This window comes from Cyprinus carpio, chromosome B16 (assembly GCF_018340385.1).
Source record: "Cyprinus carpio isolate SPL01 chromosome B16, ASM1834038v1, whole genome shotgun sequence".
Lineage (NCBI taxonomy): Eukaryota > Metazoa > Chordata > Actinopteri > Cypriniformes > Cyprinidae > Cyprinus > Cyprinus carpio.
Genome location: NC_056612.1, coordinates 22,582,148 through 22,607,408, shown reverse-complemented (window position 1 = coordinate 22,607,408; position 25,261 = coordinate 22,582,148). Strand labels below are relative to the sequence as shown.

Here is a 25,261-nt window from a genome sequence, read left to right as displayed (position 1 = left end):
GAGAACGACACCTCGATGCCGAACCGCCATCCACTCTGATTGAGCTAATATCAACCAATTTCGTGGTCGAGCTGTGAAAGTGTGGGGTGAGAGTGCAAGGCCAGAGGAAGAACCGGTATTGGTAGGCTTTTGTCCCCAAAAGCAAACCTCAAGAACTTCCAATGAGGAAGGATTGAGATAAGTGCATCTTTTAGATCGATCGCGACACACCAGTCCTCGGACTTTCTCTGAGACAAACTTGCCTGTTTGCGTGTTGAACTTCAGTCCCCTAACTGAGCGGTTCAAAAGACGCAGATCTAAAATAGGATGGAACACCTCATCCTTCCTCGCAACGGTGAAGTACCGGCTGTAGGACCCGGACTCTGCAACACGAGGAGGGACCACCTCGATGTCCTCCGTCCTCAGAGAGTGTCTACTTCTGTTCCATTACCAGAGCCTGCTCGGGGCCCACCAGGGTGGGAAAGTCCCCGTTGAATTGAGGCAGAAGAGAACCGAACTGGATTCTGTGGCTTCTCACTACAGTGTGCAGGACCCATTGAGACACGTTTGGCAGTAGTTTTCACGCTGCCAAATAGTCTACTAAGGAAATTAGCCTCTCGAGACTGATCTCTGGTGTCATCAGAGCAGTTAGCTCAGTGCCCTGAAGCAGTGCACCGGCAGGAGACGGCTGAACTAGCTGCTCTGGAAACCTCCGTGGGGGTCGCGAGCTTCTTAGCACCGCTACTTTTCCGGGCAGTAACTTAGAGAAGCGCTCGCCGGAGACCGCTGCGCCCTGGAACACCGGCAGGGTTGGCAGATCGATATCCTGAGGGCAATGAGGAGAGACGGGCACCGTGTAATGCGGTGTATGTCGCTTTTCCCCAGAGGGAGCTGGCCCTCAAAAAGTCCTAGGCCTTAGGTGTCAGGACATTTACAACAAAGACTATCCAGCAAGAATTACGGTCCGCAGAACCGGCTTCTGCTAGAAGTTTTAGGCCTGGGAGCGCCACTCTGACTCTAGACTCTGCAGAGTACGAGAAGTGACGTTTCCCACGAGGGGGTGAAACACGGTAGGGTTGTGACTGCTCCCGCCCAGCAGCCCTTGCTAACCGCCTCAACCTCCTTAGAGGAAGAGAGGTAAAACACGTGTTCACGCTAGAGAAATTATATCCGAAGAGCCCCTGTATATCTAACTTCTCATAGTCAGATATATATTTCATTTTATTCCTCAGAATTAAATATAGTCAAACAACCAGACAAGTAAACACGGTCTAGTGTAGAAAAATTCACATCAAAAACGAAATGATGTAATATACACAAGTTTTTTTTTTTCACTCAGTCACACAAACAACATCAATCTCCTCAGAGAAAGATGAACGCTGCAGCGAGCTCTCACTCAGAGTGGGAAGATCCGCAGCGCAGGCTTCCAAGCTTCGAAAACGAACTCTAGATCTAGGGAACATGGTGGAGATAGGACGAGCCGTCTCCAACCCATCCGCCAGATTATGGGACCGCAACCGCAAGATCACATGCATGGACACACTCCTCGAAGCGTACCTGGCAAGAGCGGAGCGCTTAACAGTGAGAAAAGCACAATCAGCCCCCCGAGAGCCGACTGCGCGAGCTCTACTCCTCATTAATGCTGTTCATTATAATATCATGCATAATATGCTTGTGCAACTGATGCTTGTGCAACTGGCGAGCTTATCGACGCCTTCCACATCAATCTCCTCAGATAAAGACAGGCAGAGCGTTGCGCCCTCTCACCAGGGGGAAAGTACCACAACACGGCCTTCCGAAACCCAGAGAGCAGGCACCTGATCTGGTGGGTAAGGAAGAAGATAGGGACTTGCGCGTCTACATTCCTTCCACCGGATCCAAAAGCGAAACTTGCGAGCACAACCACCGCTCCGCCTCGGCGAAAGCGGGGCTGGCACCATGAGAAATGCCAGTAAAGGCTCCCTCCTCAAAGAGAGCCTTGTGAGAGTGAAGCAAAGCAGTAACAAAATGCTCGCATCGCAGCCGCCAACTCCCTCAAGAGCTGATTCTATGTGCTTCACTCTCAAGCAGCCAATACACAAACTGCCTGTGTCCCTACCCCTTTTTTTCTTTGCGGGCAGGGAAAACACACAGCCTGAACGCTGCCTGCTCTTGCCCAAAATTTCTCTTGACTGAAGCTTTGACATAATGGAGCTTATCAGTGGACAAACAACACTAACAACACAAACAGATAGCGACCGACACACACACAGAGCGCTTGCTGAAAGACAGAAGGCTAAATGTGCTTTTAAGCTTCCTGGTCTCTGACGTCACCTGCCTATGACGTCTCGCCCATCCATTGACTGATTACACACATGATTCAGGACACGCTGAAGGGCGTTCCCAAAAGGCATTTTAAAGAGTGAAAAAGGAAAAAGCATACAAAATTGCTAGAACCTAAAACTAAAATTAGAAGGAAAACTGAAAATATACAGTATATAAAAAACTAATTCAAAATATTAACAAATATTACAAAACTACTAAAATAAAACTGCTTGTGACTACAGCGGATTAAATAAGTATTGAACACATCAACATTTTTCTCAGTAAATATATTTCTAAAGATGCTGTTGACTTGAAATTTTTACCCAGATGTCGATAACGACCCAAATAATCCATACATAAAGAAAACAAAACAAATAAGTTCAGAAATTAGGTTCTGTGTAATAAAATGGAATGACACAGAGAAAAAGTATTGATCACATGAAGAAAGGGAGGTGCAAAAAGGTATGGAAATCCAAGACACCAGCTGAAATCAGTAATTAGAAAACAATCCTGCCCCTGGTCAGTGGAAATTAATATTAGCTGGTTCAATCCCAACACCTACAGTACCAGGATGATGAAGATGAAACAAGGCTGGACATTTCAGCAAGACAATGATTCCAAACACAGCCAAGGAAACTTTTGAATGGTTTCAAAGAAAGAAAAGAATAGCCCAGCCAATCACCTGGCTAAAGAAAGCTAAAGATCAGAGTTAATAGAAGAGGCCCACAGAACCTTCAAGATTTGAAGACTGTGGAAAAATGGGCCAAAATCACACCTGAGCAATGCATGCGACTAGTTTCTCCATACAGGAGTTGTCTTGAAGCTGTCATTACCAACAAAGACTTAAAAAAAATAAATAAATAAATAAATAAAAAATCAGTAGTTCAATACTTTTTCTCTGTGTCATTCTATTATATTACACATTACTTAATTTCTACAGTATTTGTTTTGTTTCCTTTGTATGCATGGATTACTTGGGTTTTTACCACATCTGTTGAAAATTGTCAATAGCACCTTTAGAAATATATTTACCGAGAAAAATGGTGAAGTGTTTAATACTTATTTAACCCGGTGTATATGACTTTTGAAAAAGGATATTTCTAGAAAATATTAATTTATATTTGGTGTAATGGTAATGGCAGCAGTAAAGGGGACAATTCTATACATTTATTATTGAGGGGAAACAAAATTGTAAAATTCTGCCAAATTTACCGTTCTGCATTATTTAGTAGTCTTTTGAATGTTCTTTAAAATAATTAAAGAAACTAATTCAAAATATAAAAATAAAGCATAAAAACTTTAAAAATCTTTCTAGAGGACAGAAAAGTCACCCATATTATTATTTTGTCAAAAAGTTCCTTCAGTTAAAACGTGACTCAACTGAGTAAACCACCTTACAAAGTAAGAGAATTTTACTTGTTCAGCACTAGAATCTGCCTGCACCTGCACATACCTGATAACTTATTCGCTCTGAATGAAAGAAATGTGAGCTGAGTGGAGCTGCATCTGGAAGAACAAGACTGTAGAGTCAACGCACAGCTGACGAGAGGCTGTGCAGGGAAAATGCAGCTGTTGTAAATTGCTACCTGTGCTCTACTTCTCCCTCCTCCTCATCTTTTACACTCTTATGAGATTTGCAGAGAGGGAGCTGACAGCCTCTAATTCCTGCCCTCACAGGATGAGCACTTCTGTTATTAATATCTTCAACCCACACTTAGTAGGGGAGCCATAGACCCGGCCTGCAGTCAGGAAAGGTTCTGCAGTCATGCTGAAAGAAAGACAGAGGACTCTACCAAGCTTATACTTGAGAATGGTGTGGTATGAAACAGTATGCAATGGTATGGTACAATATTGTATGGAATCGAAACAAAGTTTTGTACATTAGGACAGAGGTTTTAAAACTCAAGTGTCTGCAAAACAATGCTAGGAAGTCAGAGAGAAAAAGATATATAATAATATCAAAAAAGGTAATTAAGTTCAAATTTACCAATTTTATTCCATTGACAGCCATAGAAACAATGATACTGTTTAGTTTTATACACCTGCTGTTTAAGTACTCTGATGGACTCTTGCATATAAAGAGTAAAATATAAGTATTTTCCAGATAATATTTATATAGTTATTTTTATTCTCTATATATTTCTCACTGTATTTGATTTTTGTCATAGAAAATACACAACCATTTAAAAGTTTGGTGTTTTTAAGATTTTTTTTATGGTTTTGGAAAAGGTTTCTTATGATCACCAAGACTGCATTTATTTGTAGCCTGTAATATTTTGAAATAATATTACAATTCAAAATAACTGTTCTCTATTTTAATACATTTTAAAATGTTATTTCTGTGATGAAATTACTCCAGTCTTAGATGTCTCATGATCCTTTAAAATCCATTCTAATTTGATATGGCCTTCAAGAAACATTTCTTAACAACATCAATGTTGAAGACATTTGTCCTGTGTACAACAGTTTTTTCAGGTTTCTTTGATGAATGTAAAGTTCAAAAGAACACAATTCATTTGAAATAGAAATCTTTTGTAACACTGTAAATGTCTTTCATTTCACTTTTGAAAAGTTTAGTGCATCATTGCTAACATATTAATCTCTCGCAAAATAAAAAAATCTGACTGACCCAAACTTTTGCAGGGAATAATTTGTTGCTCTTGTAGAGATAATACAGACAGTGAAGAGGAGAAGAGAATTGGTTCTTTGGAGAGAATGATGTGTACAAACGACATAAGAAATGAGAAAAGAACTTGAAGCTATCAACACAGAAAATGACAGAGATGATGTCCTGAGGAAAAATGGAAAAGCATCTGTGCACAATAACCTGAAAAATAGCAGTTTAGCTATTTGTATCATAAATGACATTCCAAGCAGAACCTCATATTAAAACGTACCTATATAAACACACCACAGGGAGGAGTCACCAAGATTATTGGTTTACTAACACAGCAGGCGCAGATAATGATATATACAAGTATACAAAAAGACCAATATATATGAATTTTTGTGCTTTCAGACATTTGTTCATGTTTGGAAATGCTGTCTAGAGGCCCCTAAATGTAATTTTGAGTTCATATAATGCTCATATAATGTTCATACTATACTCACATAATGCATGATTTGAATCACACATGAAACAGTAATATACGAAAAGGAAATTTGTACTAGAATCTGCCGTTGCAATCCAAATTAATCTGAAAGAACACTGAAACAAAAGGAAATGACATAGCCATTAAGGTGCTAAATGATCATTGCTAAAAACAATTAAAGAAGCAATGCTACAGTCTTGATGACATTTTTGCATACTAATTATCAGTGATGCACTTTGCCCATGTTTGTGGCCTGCTGATACAGCTATTGTACTATTTCTGATAAATCATTAGAGAAGTTCAGTGCCAGGCTCATGCTGGTTTTAGCTGTAAGCCACACATCTGTCTGGCCCTGTGAAGATCAGACTCGGGCTTCAGGGATTGAAAAGTGGCAGGATGGGTTTAGGAGCCTCATGACCAAGAAAAGCAGGCTCAAATACAGAACAGCGTCAGACAGTATGCTGACTGCAGTGGCAGGTGGATTATATCAGAAGTGATCTACTAGCTGGTCTTTAATTGGGTCTGGGAGAGCAAAATATCTGCATTGAACAGGTCAGCACTTCTTAGTCTCATTTGTTGGGAGACACAGACATTTTATACAGTATAGAAACACAGAGAAGCTTTATAAATCAACACAGCTATAGGAAAGAAGGATAGAATCTCCATAAAAATGCTTCCAGGCATGTAGGTAAATGCAATTATTAGTGAATAAAACCCATTGTGAGGTGCATGGGGTGTGTTAGAAACTCTTCAAGAGGTGATGGCTGTGAATAGGTCAAGGATGACACACTCACTCTCTCATGTGCTGTATTCTGCCCTCACCCATGGAGGTATTGATGCTACTCACTCCCAGAGAACCCTGCTGAGGCTTCTGTTCTTCTGATCCTGAAACACAAAGACAGTGCATATACAATGTTAGATAATACTTTTGACTGATTGGAATGTATTTGTCTCTGGACTTTTGCTGGAAAATGCTTGACTAATATAAGCCTCTACATATTACATACATAGCATGTAAATAAATAATTAATTAAATAAGTATATTTCAAGCTACTGTTCAAAAGAATTTCTGTTTCAACAAAAAAAAAAAAAAAAATGCTTTCTTTTAACTTTCTATACATCAAAAAAAAAAGTTTCCATGAAAATATAAAGCTGTTTCTTGAGCAGCAAATCAGCATAAAAATGATTTCTGAATAATCATGTGACACAGAAGACTGGAGTAATGGCTGCTAAAAATTCAGCTTTGCCATCAAGGCAAGGCAAGGCAAGTTTATTTATATAGCACATTTTGTACACAGTGGTAATTCAAAGTGCTTTACATAAAAGAAAGTAAAATAATCATGAAGAAAAATAATAACAAAAATAAAACAAGCAATTTTAAAACTTTGGAAATGATTTAAAAATTGACTTATTTAAAATGAATTAAAAAAGTTAAAAATAGAAAATAATTTTACATAATATACAGTGAATACGTAAAATACAGTGCAATCAGTTCGGACATCGCACAGTGCTCATTCAATAAATGCACAGCTAAACAGATGAGTTTTGAGTCTAGATTTAAATGTGACTAATGTATTAGCACATCTGATCTCTTCTGGAAACTGATTCCAACTGCGGGCGGCATAGTAACTAAACTAAATGCAGACTCCCCTTGTTTTGTGTGAACCCTTGGTATTTCTAACTGACTCGATCCTAATGATCTGAGTGGTCTGTTAGGTTTATATTCAGTGAACATATCTGCAATATTTTTTTGGTCCTAGGTCATTGAGTGATTTATAAACTAGTAAAAGTACTTTAAAATCAATCCTAAATGTAACTGGAAGCCAGTGTAAGGACCTGAGGACTGGTGTGATATGTTTAGATTTTCTGATTCTAGTCAGAATTCTGGCAGCAGTGTTCTGGATGAGCTGCAGCTGTCTAATGGTCTTCTTGGGAAGTCCGGTGAGGAGACCCTTACAATAGTCCACCCTGCTGGTGATAAAGGCATGAACAAGTTTCTCCAAGTCTTGACTGGAAACAAAACATCTAATTCTTGCAATGTTTTTGTCATCACAGAAATTACAACACAGAATTTGAAATCATATTCAAATAGAAAATAATTTAAAATGTATTTTATTTTTTAAATAAATAATATTTCACAGTATTGCTGTTTTAATTGTAATTTTGATCAAATAAATGCATGAGAGACGTCTTCAAAAATTATTTTGTTACAAAAATGTTACCAACCCCAGACTTTTTAACAATAATGTATGTACATAGTAAAAAACGGACTTTCTAACAAGTGAGGGGTCTGAATCTGAAGGAAGCGGCCTTATTGATTCAGTTTATCACACAGAAATATTACATATTATAGCTCTATGCTGTCTATGATGCAGAAAAAACTAGAGAATAATAATAAAAACAAAAACAAAAACAGTGCATCTACACCAGTGCAATAAATGTATTTATCTGCACATATTTTTCATGTTTAATATGAGTTCATGTTTATGAGTTAGTCTTTAATAAAAAGCCAGTTTTACGGCAGAATATTGTAGAGTTTATGATTTCATTGACATCATGCTGTAGCTATTAGAGAATAACAAAGAATAATGGGTACCAGGGGAAGATATTTTACAAAAATAAATACATAAAGCAAAAGGTTTGTTAAAGTTCACTTTTATGTAGGCCCAGTGCTGAATAAAGTCAGAGATGTGATAGTGGAGCTCAAGCAGAAAGCTGCATTTCTGAGCTGTCAGCCAAGGTGATATGTGCGTTACGGTTCACCAAGCCAAGCACTTCCTCCCCACCCTGTGTGTGTGTGTGTGTGTGTGTGTGTGTGTGTGTGTGTGTGTTTCACCAGGTGATGAGGGGACACAGAAATCATGTGTCAGAGCACCTTGTGCACTGTGTTGAGTACTGTATGTCAAATATGTGTTTGTGTGATTAATATCACTACTGGCCTTTTAGCAGCATTATTATAAGATGAATAACACTCAATGCACCACTTTCCTGTTACTGTATTTTAAAAGTACACATAAATCCATCTTTTGAACTGCAGTTAAGTTAGATAGTTCGAGATGAATGCGATATCTGAAATTTAATCTACTGTTTCTCACTGTCAGCCGAAAAAATATTTTTTTTGTTTTTCTCTCCATTTTTTCTATCAGTCCTTTTTCTGACTCCTTGTGCTGACAAGTTGGAGGAAAAAAAAGAAAGAAGATAAGCATAGAAAAGTGTTTCTTCTCTTACTGATGCCAAAAGACCAACCCTGGGCTGATATTACCCATCTAGTATTATCCTGCTATCATTCATCTTACTCTACAGAGAAGCTGAGTTCAGAAGTGAGGAGTAACATTTTCATTACAGGGCATAGGAGGATCAGTGAATAGTGTATTGTTATTATATATGGCCTGATATGAGGATTTAGTAATTTGCCTGCCCGTTCTCGTGAATAACAGGCTTTGACAAAAGCTATTGATAAATGACGATATCAGCATGCATGAACACCACTCACAAATAAATGCTAACTCAAGCTGATATATACAAACACTCAGAAATGTATGAAAGCCATTGCATTGGATAACAATACCAAGCAGCATTTAAAGAAATGCCCAATGCCAAGCACACTTTTCAAACCAAACTTTTCACAAAAAGTTTTAAACGCCACAAATAGATTATAAATAGAATAGAAAATAAAATAATACAAAATAAATAACAATGAAAGAAGAAGAAGAAGAAAAAACAACAACAACAAATCCGTTAAAATGAAATAAGATTCTACATTAAAATGAATATGAGGTTAGTAATAATAAAATTGGTTAATACATTTCCTTAGATGGTCCAAAATGGCTGTTTATATAAAGCCTTTGAAACCTAAGAAGGTAAAATAAGCCAGGAAAAAACTAAGCGCTGGACATAAATACTCCAGTTCTATCGATGAGGAAATGCACAGAACTTATCAGATGTGGTCAGAGCCTTTAAATAGCCTCACATGAATTACCTAATCAATGTCGCCATGGCTTCAAGTGGCAGACAAACAGGCTTCCTGACATTCTCACCTCAGAGTCATCAGGAACAAGGAAAAAATATTCAGTATCACACACTGAGAGGGGTGAAACTTCCTTTGTGGGAAGTCGTCGCCTAATGGTTAGAGAGTCGGACTCCCAATCGAAGGGGTTGTGAGTTCGAGTCTCGGGCCGGCAGGGAATTGTGCATGTACAGTTCTCTCTCCACCTTCAATACCATGACTTAGGTGCCCTTGAGCAAGGCATCGAACCCCCAACTGCTCCCCGGCGCTTACGAGTCTTTAGTAGAAGGCAGCTTTTTAGGAGGCCTATGACCTTCCGTAAGCAGTTTTTGTCTGCACACTGACCTCTCATGTAATTGGACAGTCACTATTGGAAAATGATGCTTTACATCTCACAATGGCAATGGAGTGTACCTGCCAGTGGGGTTGTATTGGTACACGGGCCTATCCCAAAAAAGAAAAACACACCAGCCAAAAAACAAAACAAAACCTAGATCTGATGGATTCATCTTTGTTTTATGCTTTTTCCTGTGTGGAATGACTAGGAAAATAAGATCATAATAAATACTCACCAACCGAGTCACCATTCAGAACATCCTCCATGTGTCTGATCATGGCCTCCAGGTCACTGTCCTGTGACACACAGGGACACACAAGGAGCGACACGTTCAGGCTGAAACACACCATATGTTCCCTCTCGCCTACATACAGAGATGTTATAATATTAGTGGAAATTACAGGGCTGAGAGTGTGCCTTCTCTATTTATTTAGACCAACTCCCTGATAACAGTCTAGCCACACAGGGGTCTTGAAATACAGGTCCTATAAACACCATTTCGGATCAATGGGTCTCCTATCTGAAATGATAACGTGACCTGGAGGGAGAAAGTAGCACCTTGATAAAGGCAACCTGAAGGGTTTTATACTCCCTTGAGACATTCACCAGATGAAAGCCTCTAGGGTAGACTGAATGAGTCTGAAGCAGGGCTAAAGGTCCATCAGCAAAATAATAAGGTGCACTTTTGCCCTTTATGGACTTTTAGAAAATAATCTCTCCTAAAATATATTCACACTCTTACTATTTTTAAGACCTCATCTAGTAAAAATGTTCAAAAGTTAATATACATTTAACACAGGATTATATATATATATATATATAGTTCTTGTAAAATATTTCCATCAAAAGATCATTTCCACCACCTGTAAATTAAACAAACAAAAAAAAACATAAATTACTACTGCTACTATTATTATTATTATTATTATTATTATTATTATATTTTACAGTTTAACTGACAATTATGCACAATTACAATTGCCACAATTTTATATAAGATAACTATTTTTTACATATACATTCATCACAGTTTTTTTTTGCGAACATTATGAACATTTCATCATGAAATTTTCAAAAGATAATTTCTCCATGTCATCTACAACAGTTTTAAAATAAAATAAAACCCACTATTATTATTACTATTAAGGATAATAATAATAATAATAATAATTAATGTATCATTATTATATTATATTATATTATATTATATTATATTATATTATATTATATTATATTATATTATATTATTTAATTTTTTTATGCTGCCTTTCATTTTTTTATATTAAATGTCAGGGACATGGATAAAAATGCATTTGAAAAGAAGCAAAAATAAAAGTGCCATGCATGAAGAAACATTATTATAAATGGAAAACCATATTCAAACTGCAATTGGTTTGCAGAAAGCAGGACCTAGTTTACTGTGAATGAGACACAAGTACATTTTGGTAGAAGGTAGGCCTTTGGGCAGTTCAAGGGTATCAAGTCATGCTATCTATGCAAAACATCGAAATGAGAAAAGAAAAAATGCTGGTGCAGAAGAACCGGCTATGTATTATTCTGCAATTTACAAAATGCAATTCTTCTATCTGCAATTCCGGGGAATCTCAGCCGGCTACGGCTGGCAGCACAAACATCGCCACTCCACTCTTACTGTGAGCCAGCTAATTATCAAATATCCACTGGGGCAGAAGTCTATTCCACTCTCTCTTTTGGTTTCATACTTTATACCATCACGGTTCAGAGTTTTTTTCTTTCCTCCCTCTCGATGGTGACAAATAGTTTTTAATCTATCTTGGCTAGCCTGATCGAATCGTGCAGAAGCCTGGTATTGGATTGCCGCTTTAAGAGTGTGCTGAGGTGCATAGTTCATGATCTCTTGGGAGTCCAGATGAGCCCCTGGCTCTTTTGCACCTGATCTAAACGTATGTGTTTGCTGTTGTGCCTCTAAACTCAAGCACTACAAAGCATCTGCAATAATGAGTTTGAGTTTGGCTGAGAAACCCTCTATGAGCAAAATGCATTTGCATAATGTGGACTACAATACCGCAGACAAGTGGTATCATATTACGTGTACATTAACCATTACCTGTAGACTCGAGTGCATTTGAGATATGACTGAAATCATCTTATTCCATGCTTCATAAACAGATAATCCTGTCAATGAAGGCTTATTAAGACTTGAGGGTGTCTTTGACTTTAGTGTGTGAATAATTCAAAAAGATACTGGAAGGGAAAAGAGGATACTTGAGGAATATCAAACCAAAAGTGTCCTTGAGGATGGAAGGAAATATGGTATTAGCATATGGCTAGTTGATGCAGTTTATTTTCAGATGCATACTGTATGAATGTATAAAGGAAAGTGTAAGTAACTGGTCACAATTTATATGTTTTTCTCTGTTTAAAAAACATGTAGCCTACCCTAGTTCAACTGAAATGGTTGCAATGCAACCTTTAAATTAATGTGTGGTCATAAAAGCTGAATGCATTATTAAAAGTAAAAAAAAAATAAAAAATACATTTCACAGCGAATGCCAACGTCACAACTAGTGTACTAAAATACTTAATGTCAACTACACTTACATTCACCATATATACACCAGCATTCAAAAGTTTGGGGTTGGTAAATTTTTTTGTACATATAGTAATAATAATATAATTATTATTATATTATATATTACAGTTTGTTTGAAAATTATGCACAATTATAATTGCCATGATTTTATACAAGACTTTAAATTAATTGTAAGTTAACAAACCTTTTTTTTCCTGAATAAAATATGGAAAAATGTATAAATATTTCACTATGTTTAGACTATCATAGTTTTAAAAATGCAATACATGTAATGTAATTTAAAGATAATTTATATACAAATTCAAAGCTGACTTTTCTGCAGCCATTACTCCAGTCACCAGTGTTACATGATCTTTCAGAAATCATTCAAAAATGCTGATTTGGTTGTCAAAAATAATATTAATAACAGTTTTGTGGAAATGTATTTTTTCCTTTTTATTCTTTGATGAATAAGAAGTTCAAAATAACAGAACTGATTTGAAACAGAAAACATTTTTTAACCGAATAAATTTTTTTTATGTCACTTTTGATAAATATAATTCATCCTTGCTGAATGAAAGTATTAATTTCTTTCATATTTTTGGCTTAATTTAAACAAACTATTTGTTTTAGTTTTTATTTTGCTGACAGAGAGAAAACTCTAATTACAGTGTGTACAAGATTGAGGCAGCACAAAGTTAACTTCATTAAATGTAAATATCACCAGTCACACAGCTGATTGACAAGAGCTTCTCTCAGGCGGTGGATCTCTCCTCACCTGTCCACATGTCTGACAGGAAGGGTCTGTGGGGAGATTATCCTCAGAGTCTTCCTCTCCATCTGAATTTTCCTCCGAGCATGACTCAAATTCATCCATGGTGTAAAATGCCTCCGCCTCCTGAGGATCCTCAGGGATTGCTGAAACGATTAAAAAATAGCAAAGGTTTAACCAATATTCTGAATTGTTGAGCAATTTTTTTAAGTGAGTGAGTGACCTGACATACAGCCAAGTATGGTGACCCATACTCAGAATTCGTGCACTGCATTTTAACCCATCCAAGTGCACACACACAGCAGTGAACGCACACACACCATGAACACACACCCAGAGCAGTTGGCAGCCATTTATGGGGTTCAGTGCCTTGCTCAAGGGCACCTTAGTCGTGGTATTGCCGGCCCGAGACTCCCACAATCTTAGGGTTAGGAGTCAAACTCTCTAACCACTAGGCCACGACTTCCCAACACGACTTCCCTTTTGATACGACAGGTAGCCTCTATCATTATCACCTTACATTTTCTGCTTGATGACACTGAGACGGTGAGAATGGATCTGTGCCAGTTTAATCTCTGAAACAATGACAAAAACCAAGAGAATACCTCTACACCATACACATGTGAACAAATGAACACTGACAACATGTATATCACACACACACACACACACGGGTTCCTGGGCCTGCGACCAAGATGATTACACAGTTTCATGCCTCTGATTCTATTAGACAGCTGCCAGCGATTGGACCTTCACAACTGGAGACACAAAGATGGCAGGAGAGATGGAAAAAGCGAGAGGAGGGTGTTAGACTGTATTTTACTCTGAGGGATTTCCCATTCACCATCTCAGCATTTTTATTTTCTTTTGTAGAGCTCTCCACCTGAGAACTATCCTGTGTTTTGAAAGAGAACAATAATGCGTCAGCATGTACATTTATACCTGCATCCCACGAACAGCCGCATTAAGACCAACAACCAGGGAAAAAATTCCCACCAAAGTGCAAAAAGGACAGAAGCAACTTAACAAGAGGTCAAGGTTTGGCTGGTTAGCACGGTTCAGTTAGCCCCTGCTAGTAGATGATATAACTGCACTATCTAGCAGGAAAAAGCATGCTTCTTTACGGACAGCCATGTATTCTGATGAAATATATATGTTTTGATATGTTTTTTTTCTGAGTTAATAACCTGAGGGGCTAATGTTCTACCACACCATGCTCTATTTTTCAGTCCTGTCTAAATTAGTAAATCACAGCGCCCCTTTGAAAGTGCAACCTGCAATTTAGAATTAAAGAAAAGAGCCCCGGGAGCACATTTACAACACTACAGCTCTGTTTTATTCAGTAAAGAGGATTAGTCATGACAAAGAGCAGAAAGAGCATTCTACTGCATCACTGTACAGGAAGCTTCTGCGATTCAGTTCAGTCATTTCCAATGATCATTTGTTTAGGCCTCAGTCCTGCCTCATTGACTCTGCTTATGTCTGTTTTACACAAAAACCTCATCACAAAAAGTGTGGCCTCTGAATGAAGTTTGAATTTCTTTACATACACTATCATTTAAAAGATGTTTTTATACTTTTATTCAGCAAAGTTGCATTTATCAAAAGTGACAGTAAAGACTTCTACATTGTTACAAAGGTTTCAAATAAATGCTGTTCTTTTGAACTTTCTATTCAAAGAAAAAAGGTATTACAGTTTCCACACAAATCTTAGGTAGCACAACTGTTTTAATAATTGTTCCAGATTAGCATATTACAATGATTTCTGAAGGATCATGTGACACTGAAGGCTGGAGTAATGATGCTGAAAATTCAGCTTGGCCATCACAGGATTATATTATTTTTAAAAAAACAACTGTAAAATAGAAAACAGTTATATTAAATTGTAATAACTCACAACATGTTTTTTTTTATTGTATTTTTGATCAAATAAAGCCTTAGTAGTGTATGTTGAAAGGGTTTCAAACAAACACAGGTCAGGTTTTGTGCAGCAGCATTTACATATCAGACTTGCCACTTATTGTACCATTTTACAAGATACAAGACACAAAAGTAAAATCTTTTGTAAAACATTTGGAAGTACATATTATGGCAAAACCTCAAATTTCTAAAGTAGAGGACTGTGGGTCATCCAAGACTAATTCTAGGTTAAATCCTTATTTTACTTTTAGAATCAATTAAAATTAGTTTTAAATGGAGATAAATGAAAAGCCCTACGGATGACAGCCTGCATTTTTCAGAGAACCCTCCATTCCTAATTTTATTGATTCCAATTAGCGATGCTAATGACACACGAGATATTTAACAATGATTAAACAATCATTAGCTTTTTTCTCACCATTTACTTTACGCTCTCTTAGTCAAATACTGAAAGCACTTAAGAGTCCCAACCCTGGGGCCAAAGTTCCTAATAGAACCCCAGCAAATGACCTTATACGTTTTGTGCCTGATGCTAACCTTTAACAGATGAATTATAATCTTGCATTTTAAAAAAGGCCACAAATGTTCATAAACATACAATGACAAAGAAGTTTATAAAAGGTATTATATTAACACATCCACCCATACAGACAGATATGTGGTGAATACACTGTCATACATGGCCTCTTGTGGCTTATTGCTTTATTAAATCATTTGATGCAGTACTCTATTATACGTACTCTATCTACAGTACTAATTAATAATAACGGTAGTGATGTGTGCATACAAATGAAAGAGCCCGTTACAGACTGGAGACAATTACGCTGACAAGGTTTGCACATAATGTGCTTATTGTCAGAGTTTATTCATTTGAACGGCATCTTTCCAAGGCACAGATATCCCTATAGTGTAGTCATTATGGTTTAACTGCAGACATGAGCAGAATCACACCGTATGTTAATGTTTATTTACTTCCAGAACTTGAGAAGATCACCAGAAAGGGCCGTCTGGGTCCCTGAATAACATGCTAATATGAAACTATTAACTCTCACAATGAAAGGAGCAGTAAAATAATGATGTCTGAATAAATATTCCATCCCAGAAGAGCATTTACCTTTATTTGTAATGTAGCAGTTAACCTGCTCAGTGTTTCTGACTCTAAGTAAACGATCCAAAAACATGCAACATTTTGGCATTAATTATGCATTATTCATTCGCTGGGTTTTCTTTGCCTTTGAGATAACCTAAATCATGAGGTTTTATGGAAGCTAAATAATAAATACATTAGCTAAATTTAAGGACAAGAGATTTGACTCCATTAATTCCAAACCCAGCAGCAATGCATCACTTCTTCAATTTTTAATAATACAGATTCCACATACAGTACTTACACATGAGCTGTGCTGCACGCTTTTCTTTCCCAAATGTTTCCACTTACAATACAGTAATATTTCAGATTCACTGTGATTGCACCCCCGTCCTCTATCGATAAATCACACTGTGTGGATTCTCCCTGTGTCCTCTAAGAGCACAGCTGTGGCTCTGCACTCGTTTAAAACATCTCATTTACAGAGGAATCTAAAGTGATTAGAGACGGGAACTGATAGATAACCTCTCAGGACTTCCTGAAAATACGTCTCTGAGATTTATCATCATGATACCAAAACCCAATTAAGGAGGCGTTTTGGCCATAACTTATCTTTCCCTTGATGCATATAATGATGCTGGTAAAAGAATGAGCCACTGAAAACCAGCAATATGCCAAAACAGACTCTGCACATATTCACAGCCAATGCAAAATTATGTCAAAAAATCTGGTTATCGGCCTCCACACAAATATTAACTTAAGCCAATTGTATTATTTAGCAATGATGTAAATGAGCACCAGAAAATGACAGGTCATCCTAAAGAAATATGCCAACTTAAATATGAACCATTGTCTGGTATTCATGCCTAATCATTTACAGTGGCTCTAAAAAACTATTTGGACACTTTTGGATACATTTAAAAATGTCTGAATGTCATTGCATTAGATAATAATATATTAACTAAGTCGCATCTGCAAAGTAATGATGCTATAGTGAAATATAGCTATACGTAGTTTTTTGAAAAACAGGTTGTGACAAAAATATTGAATTTTGATGCAACTTGATGCCGTCCCTCCTCCTTATACTGCAATCTTTTTCAGGTTTAGGTAAATTTAGTGGATGCATGAAGTCAGTTTCCCTCAGTTTCACACATTGTCCTAGCAGAGCAACCACAGTTGTAGATAATCACTATTTGGACATGTTCCACTTAGATTAAAACAATAAATTGTACTAACCTACTGTAGCTAAAAGTGACATGCAATAGTGAATAGAATTTAAAAACATCGGTTCAAAAGTTTGAGGTCGATACTTTTTTTGTGTTAATAAATGCATGCATTTACTTGATCAAAAAATATTCTTTTATTTTAATATATTTTAGAATCGAATTCATTCCAGTGATGGCAAAGTTGAATTTTTATTGCTCATTGCTCCAGTCTTCAGTGTCACATAATTCTACACTATTCTAAACTATTCTATACTATTATGCTGATTTGGTGCTCAGAGGAAACATTTCTAAAGTTGAATGCTAAAACAGTTACTAAATGTTTTTGTGAAAATCATGATACATTGATTTCAAGATTCTTTGATGAATAAAAAAGGTTTAAAAGAACATATGTTTTGAACAAATATTAAAATGAAAATACCAACATGATTAGCATCTATTTTTCGCATTGTAAATATATTCCAAGAAAAGTTTTTTTCTCTCTTCTATCTGTTGACAGTGGAGCTTATATAGTCCTTATTCATGAGTACACACTACAGTAGGTTGTCCCTTATCTGGATAAATGTGGGATCTGGATACATCTAGAAATAGCATCATATTTGTGGAAAACATTCACAGGCTTGGGTTCTGAGGTCCTGCCTTCAATAAGGGATGAAAGTTACCACCCATTTCTTACTTTTCTTATCATATGTTCATAAAGGCATGCAACTTCTGATCTGATAAATCTGTGTTGTGGAACATCATTAAAACTTCTAGGATTCATTTGACTTTCAAATTGAAATGGAATATTGTTTTTTTTTCCAATCTCTTTAAATGTGTGTGTCTGACAGTGCAGTGTAATACTCATGGTACCTCGCTCTGTTCTGGGATCTGTTGTTTGTTAAACCATGGAGAAAGAAGCACTGGAGTGCCAAGCACACAATGAATTTTAATGAAGATGTGGAAAAAGAGAAAGTCATTTCTGATGGAAAGATAAACTTTCTGATTTGGAAGAGATGGGTATAATTTCATCAGTTTCGTGTTAGACTTTAAAAATCAAAAGAAACGTACCAGGGGAGCTAGGTCTCAAAATGATTGAATTAATCTACTTTACGAAAGTTTAATTAAACAATGTGTTGAAAAAAACGTATTTTCTAACTGTAGGGCTTTTCATGACACACTTAACCCTGGGTTATGGTCTTACTAGGCCAATGCCACTTTTTAACCCTCACAAATGCAATGTTTCACTCTTATACTTCTGAAAGAAAGTTAAGCGATGCTTTTGACCCTGGGTTATGGATTTTTTCAGCCAAGGTGTGTCAACCCAGACCTACAATTTATCCCATCTGACCTTCAGTTATAAATACCACTCACCATGGTCTTTTGACACAGACTTGCACATCTTATCAGAGTTTTGAGAAATGCTTCCTGACAGTTCCGAGTTTCTGTTTGGTGTCTCACTCTGAATCGTTTGAGTCTGGTTAACTGCTTCTTCGGTTCTCACCTTTGGAAAATACATAAAAACACAACTGCTGTATCTCATATTTCTATCACTATAAAAAACTAAAATATCTGGATAATGCATAATATCTGGCAGGAATATTATCAACGGTTACACTTTATTTCTATAGTCCACTTTAGACATTCTACTAACTATAAGTAACTTTGTAACCACATGTCAACTACATGTCAACTAATTCTCATGAATCTGCAACTACATGTCTACTAACTCTCAGAGTAGACTGTTAGGGTAGGTTTAGGGTTAGTGTAAGGGTGGGTTTAGGGTTAGTATAAGTTGAAAATAAGTTGACAAAGAAAGTGTTAGAAGATATTAAGCAGACAGTCTACTAATACTCTACTTACTGCTAGTTGACATGTAGTTGCAAAGTTACTTACTGTTAGTAGAATGCCTAAGTGGACTATCAAAATAAAGTGTTACCTTATCAACATACCTTTAAATCATCCACGCTAACTTTCTGAAAATTTTTGGACTTGTACTCTTGCATGCACAGGTGGTTTTCTTGATATTTTTCCTCCACAATTTGCCTAGAGTAAGACAAAACTTGCATTTGATTCAGAAAACATTCTCACTGAAGAAAGTAATACTATGGATATGTAAAATGTCTTGATGGATGTTTATTTCAAAACACACACACATATACATCAGTCTGCTTTTGAGTGTGGCATATGAGCCATCATTGACTGTTCCTATTCTATCAGTGCAACACAAAGAATCAGAGCTGACGTGAGACACACTGCCAAAAATCCTTGCACCGTGAAAACAGAAAAGCCCTGACACTCATGCTTACTTTATGGAATATGAACTGCGAGTCACATTTAATTAACATTCAGTGTGACACGGTCAGCGCAACGAACGTCACTCACTTCAGCTTTCTTGCTTTCTCATCTGCTGCTTGGAGTTTCCGGAGACGCATGCATTCTCTCGGGCTCATTTTCTGCACCTCTGATCTCTCCCGCAGTGTCTGCAGATGTACCTTCTTCTGCCTGTGGGGTTCAAGTACTACATTTACTGAAATGACTAATGACTACTTTGCTTTACAGACATTGTTTGAACTGTGTGATCAGAGCTGATGTGATGAAGTTGTTGATGTTTATGAATTTGCCATTGGGGTTTATCAGTCAGCATATGTTACTTTGCTTTTATTCAAAAATGTGAAAAAGGCCAACAAATTTTAAAAAAGAGAATGTGTGTCCATATTTTGGCAGTGTATCTATAATTCATGAAAATCTCAAAAGAAATAGGGCATTTTTTTTTTAATTTAGGATTTAATCCAACGAAAAAAAAGAGTAGAATCCAAACAATGAGAGTATATCATTAGGTTATTCATGAGAACATGTATGAGACAGCTTCAGATGCAAATATTGTGTGCAGTCTTTGGTCACCAAGCATACTAGAATGGTGTTTTAACAAGCTAATGAGCAAAAGGTTCAGTCAGATTTCTCAGTTTAAGTCAAGGCTGCATATACTGTAACCTCATGCATATATCTCAGGTTTATGCCTCATGGTGAAGACAGACAAAAAGGAAAATAAAGAGGTATAAAGGAACTCACTAATTTTACTGTAAAACAAAATTATGTCCAGCAACGTTATCTGCCATTTATTTTTAAAATAGCAATATTTAAACTTTGAAATGATGCAAATGATCACTCAATTGTTCTTAACACAAACATACTACAGCATTTCATTGGATTATTTCATAATATTATTAAAATTATGATGTGCATTATCACATACTACCTATAAAACCATGTTCTCATACTTTACAATAACAAATCAATACTTCATGAATACTTCAGTATTGAATATTCGAATACATTAGACTTAAAAAGACATCAATAAACAGATTAATTAATAAATATATTTAGAATAATATATAATAAATAAATAAAATGTAATAACAGTTATTATAATATAATATAATAATATATGTCTGAAATAAGTATCTTATGCTTACCAAGCGTTTATTTGATCAAAAATACAGTAAAAGCAGTAATATTGTGAAATATTTGTACAATTTAATAAGCATTATTTAATATATTTTAAAATATAATTTTTTCCTTTGATGGCAAAGCCAAATTATCAATATATCTATTTTCCTTCAGAAATCATTAATTTTTTTCTGAATTCTTTGATCAATAGTTAGATCAATTTATGTGAAATAACAATGTTTTACTGTCACTTTTGATTCCTTGCTGAATAAAAGAATGAACTTACAAACGGTAGTGTACAAAAACTTTTTCAGTTTTGCTACTGTACCTATTTTGTCTCAGTGCTCAAGAATTAACGAACTGTGCTTGATAGATCTCGCTATGCACTGTTGGCTTTAACATTGCATAGATTTTTACTAGGTCATAGCTAATTATGATTGGCACATGCTCTGGTGACAAAGTTTTTAATTAGCATGGAAAGCGATGACTGAATTAATGAAAGTCTGCTGCTCATAGACTGCCACCTGATTAAAATGTTCCATACACTGCAGCAACAGAGCTACATACATATTTTTATGTCCCCCCCGACAAGGCACTGTGAAAATGACAACAAAAAAAGGCACAAAAACAGCCCTGTTCCCAGAAATCCCTGGTGTAGACAGTGTCATGCATTTCTCAGCTGACAGCTTCACTGCAGGAACAGAAAAGTGCGACTCCCTGTAAAATATCACGCTCTCTCAATCCACAACTTACAGTGCTCTCAGAATCTGTGATGCATCTCTCTCTCCCCGCATCGACTTGTCTCGCAGCGTCAGGCTAAAAAACCTGTGTTTCATGCTCTGCAGTGAGAAAAACAACAGAAGAGATGAAAATCGGTTAATGCTGTTCTCTGAGGCCTCGTAAAAGGTAGTGTTTTGTGAGTAGCTGCAAAAACAAAAACCAAAACAGCAGCAACAAAGCTACTTTTCAATCACACAGACTCCTCCGCATCTCAGAACTCTTGAATCAGAGCAAACGGGGAAAAAGGGGGAGAGAAAGACTGATATTATCCTCAGGGAAGAATCTGCCACGAGCACATTTAAAGAACAATACGAGACATTTGTAAGGCGCAAATTACACAGGCAGAAGAAAGACTTGAAACTGTACACAACAACAGAGGAGGGAAGAGCCATCAGAGAGTATTGTGTACAGAGTTGTCGTTTAGATGCCCTTTCCTTCTCTGATTACATGTTTCTGAGATGGTGATGCTGTAATAGCCAGTGGAAGAGACACATCCCACCAGGAGATGTTTCAGATGGGGGTTAGGGGATCACTAGCTTCCAAAGGCAGAAACGTATTACTAAACGCCCTGATGTAAACAAGTCAATATGACTGCGAGTGATGAAAGGGCGCTATAACTGCAAATATTGTAACCGAACAAGGGGTATGTATAAAAAAACAATGCACAGGGCCATTATGAGTACACATCATGATAAAGATTTCTATAGTGCAATTATATTTTCACAGTGGGATGGTTTCAGAATTCTTTATGTAATGAAGAATACTAATGACATGTACAGTAGCTCTAGGAAGTTAAGCAGACATTAGATTAGATTTCTACATGATCTTTGGGTTGCAGTTATTAACCAGACATCTTGGCTGGATGTGGGCGTTAGGGAAGTTATGTGATCTGGATGTTTACACCTTATATACTGTATTTGATACAATTAAGCATTATGTTATAATTAAGGGAATTATTTACTGTTGTTCTGTTCTGAACAGTTTGTGATCTGATTTGCTTGATTTCACTTAATTTTATGTTCTATGGGATGCCAGCAGTACTTCAACCACCAACTGTTATTTTACATAGAAAGTTAGAAAAGTTCCTGGATCCATAATGAATTCACACCAGGCAACTTAACAAGAAGTTTAGCTTTTGTTATGCTAATTGACCAAGGCAAAAATACATGAGGAGAAGCACTGTGGAAAAAATTATGTAATATAATACTCATATATTTCTTATTTGGATAAAAAGATAATGCTCCATGGCTCAACAATAATAGGATTCTTCTGTTTGCACAGATCTTATTCTTTTTTTCTTTCAAACTTATGCAACAAGTTGTTAATTATGCAGCTACAATGTAATTCCACAAATTAATAAACATGTTTGTTGGAAAACAAAAAACTTAAAAAAAAAAAAAATTCAAACCATTTTGATTCAATTCTGCAAATTCAACAAAAATAATCATTCATCAAATTCAACAAAAATCAACATCAATGTTTTCCAGCTAGATAACATTATATTGCCAATAACATTCATTTGAGGAATCTTCAACAAGTCTGCAAGGTATAAAAAACTGAAGTACAGTACAAGATCAATAAATGCAAAAGTTTTTAAAGCAACACAGCATTGGCCCATAAGTAACAGTGGCCTGAACACTGGAACATTCTCATACACTGACCCTGGGACAATACAATAAAGTTATAATTATTATAGAAAGAAAAGAAAAGAAAAGAAAAGAAAAGAAAAGAAAAGAAAAGAAAAGAAAGGAAAAAAAAAGAAAAGAAAAAAAAAGAAAAGAAAAGAAAAGAAAAGAAAAGAAAAGAAAAGAAAAGAAAAGAAAAGAAAAGAAAAGAAAAGAAAAGAAAGTCTGTCACAATGTTGAGCTTCGGTCTGTAATTTTCACAGAGGTTGTTTGAGAAAATTGGACCGAATTGAAATCTGTGAAAAATTAATTCATGTAAGCTTCTCAAAGTCTTTCCAAAAAGGGTAAAGAAATGTTTGAGGAAACATTCTGAACTTTTGTAAATTTACAGACTGATCTATTGTTTGAGAGATGCATAAAAATTCATATATTCCAGGAAACAAGGCCAACTACGACAAGCCACAATCAATACAATCACCAAGCGGCAACAATGCCAATCACTGACATTTCAAAAGTACAATCTGAAAAGGTTACGCACAGGGTGAGTCAAATGTGATGGCGAATCAATAATGTGATGAGCATTCATAACAGACTTTTAGAAACCTATTGAGCTTGGCTAGCAATCAAAGTCTTCCTGGTGCATTATGGCCCTTCCCATTAACCTTTGAAGCAGATACAACTGGCCGGATGCCTTCCCGTCCAGCTGATCTGATTAACGGTGTCTCCTCACCTGCAAGCTCTCCTCAATGAACCGAGATCCTGCGTGAAGAATCCTTTTCTAACATGCAGGCACCACAGGAACAGAGAGAGAGAGATAGAATTATGTTTAAGACCTCATGAAATGCTGATAGTTTTAGCTGAATGATTCTAAACCTGCTTGGATTTTGCATAATCTGCTTTGAAAAATGGCTGAATCAAACAAGCCATTGATTTGTGTCTTTCTACTCATCCAGGGCGGGCAGACAGACAGATATAGCCTGGTGGTGTGGGTTGACACGGGCCCGATTTGTGCCTGGAGCAGGGCAGCATCTGTTTCTGGTACCTTTGCATTAGATGGTTTAGCTGCCGTGAGTATGTTTTTGGCAGGGATGGAGTAGGTCCCTCCACAATCTTTATCACCACGGTTAAGAAGTAGAGGGAAGAGACGGGAAAGTCCACTGAAAAATGAAAATTCTGTCACCATCTACTTACCATCACATTAGGGGAGGGCAATACACCGGTAGACATGATTAACCGGTAGAAATCTGTTAACCGGTAGAGATTTTAGTCTCTTTGGCAGTTACACAGTCACGTGACGTTTCATTTTTACATGGTCATGAAAACTTAATGTTTACATGCATTTTAAAGCATTGTGGTTTAAAAACAAGTGATTTTAAGCTGTTGAAAAGCAATCAGCAGCAAAAGAGAACTCATTTCGCTATTTAGTATGTGTGCTGTCTGAAAGGCATGTGCATGTGAAGATGGTGCTCAAAGTTATTTTTGCTTTTTTAATGGTCTTGAACAGTTAAATACACACACTTGTATGTGTCAAAATGCCCGTCTTCGCAAGTGAAAGCAAACAGTTGAGAAAGAAAACACATGTGATAGAGTATATTGGATCCGGGCAGGTCTTAAAGTGACAGCAGTCTAATATTCCTGCTGTCTGTTATTCATGTTAATCAAACTAAAGAAAGATTTTTTTTTTCTTTTTTTAATTTAGGCTATTAGTTTTTTGTGGTATTGACACTGGTGACAAGAATTATGAAATTTCTATGATATGATATTTCATAAAGACCTTATTTAAAGCAAAAATAACTATATTGTGATATATCGTTACCGTGAAATAAAATTACCTTTATCGTGATATTAAGATTTTGGTCATATCGCCCACCCCTACCTCACATCATTCCAAATCTGACTGACCATGACTGACTTTCTACTGTGGAACATAAGAGAAGATATATTGAAGAATCTTGGTAGCCCAACAGTTTCGGCTCCCATTGATTTCCACTTTATTTTTGGTCCATAAAATGACAGTTAAAGGGAACTGTTTGGTTACAATTCTTCAAAACATCTTCTTGTTCTGCAGAAGAAAGAAATTCATCTATGCTGAGGCTTTCTTTATTATTGACATATACCAGCCATTGTAATGTTAGCATATGGAACACAAATAGTGG

General features: G+C 36.5%; 1 protein-coding gene across 1 annotated transcript in view; it reads right to left on the bottom strand.

Annotated features, from left to right (window-relative positions):
• Nucleotides 1–5,771: 5,771 nt before the first annotated feature.
• The window catches only part of LOC109081183 (serine/threonine-protein kinase Nek11-like), a 29,629-nt gene continuing 10,139 nt past the window's right edge, over nucleotides 5,772–25,261 (bottom strand). The window contains exons 4-10 of the mRNA XM_042741893.1: nucleotides 21,454–21,539; nucleotides 19,636–19,755; nucleotides 19,203–19,296; nucleotides 18,625–18,754; nucleotides 13,048–13,187; nucleotides 9,954–10,014; nucleotides 5,772–6,260 (exon numbers count right to left, since the gene is read on the bottom strand). Of these exons, the coding sequence (XP_042597827.1) occupies nucleotides 6,166–6,260; nucleotides 9,954–10,014; nucleotides 13,048–13,187; nucleotides 18,625–18,754; nucleotides 19,203–19,296; nucleotides 19,636–19,755; nucleotides 21,454–21,539 (726 nt within the window). The 3' untranslated portion in view covers nucleotides 5,772–6,165. The remainder of the gene's footprint in view (nucleotides 6,261–9,953; nucleotides 10,015–13,047; nucleotides 13,188–18,624; nucleotides 18,755–19,202; nucleotides 19,297–19,635; nucleotides 19,756–21,453; nucleotides 21,540–25,261) is intronic.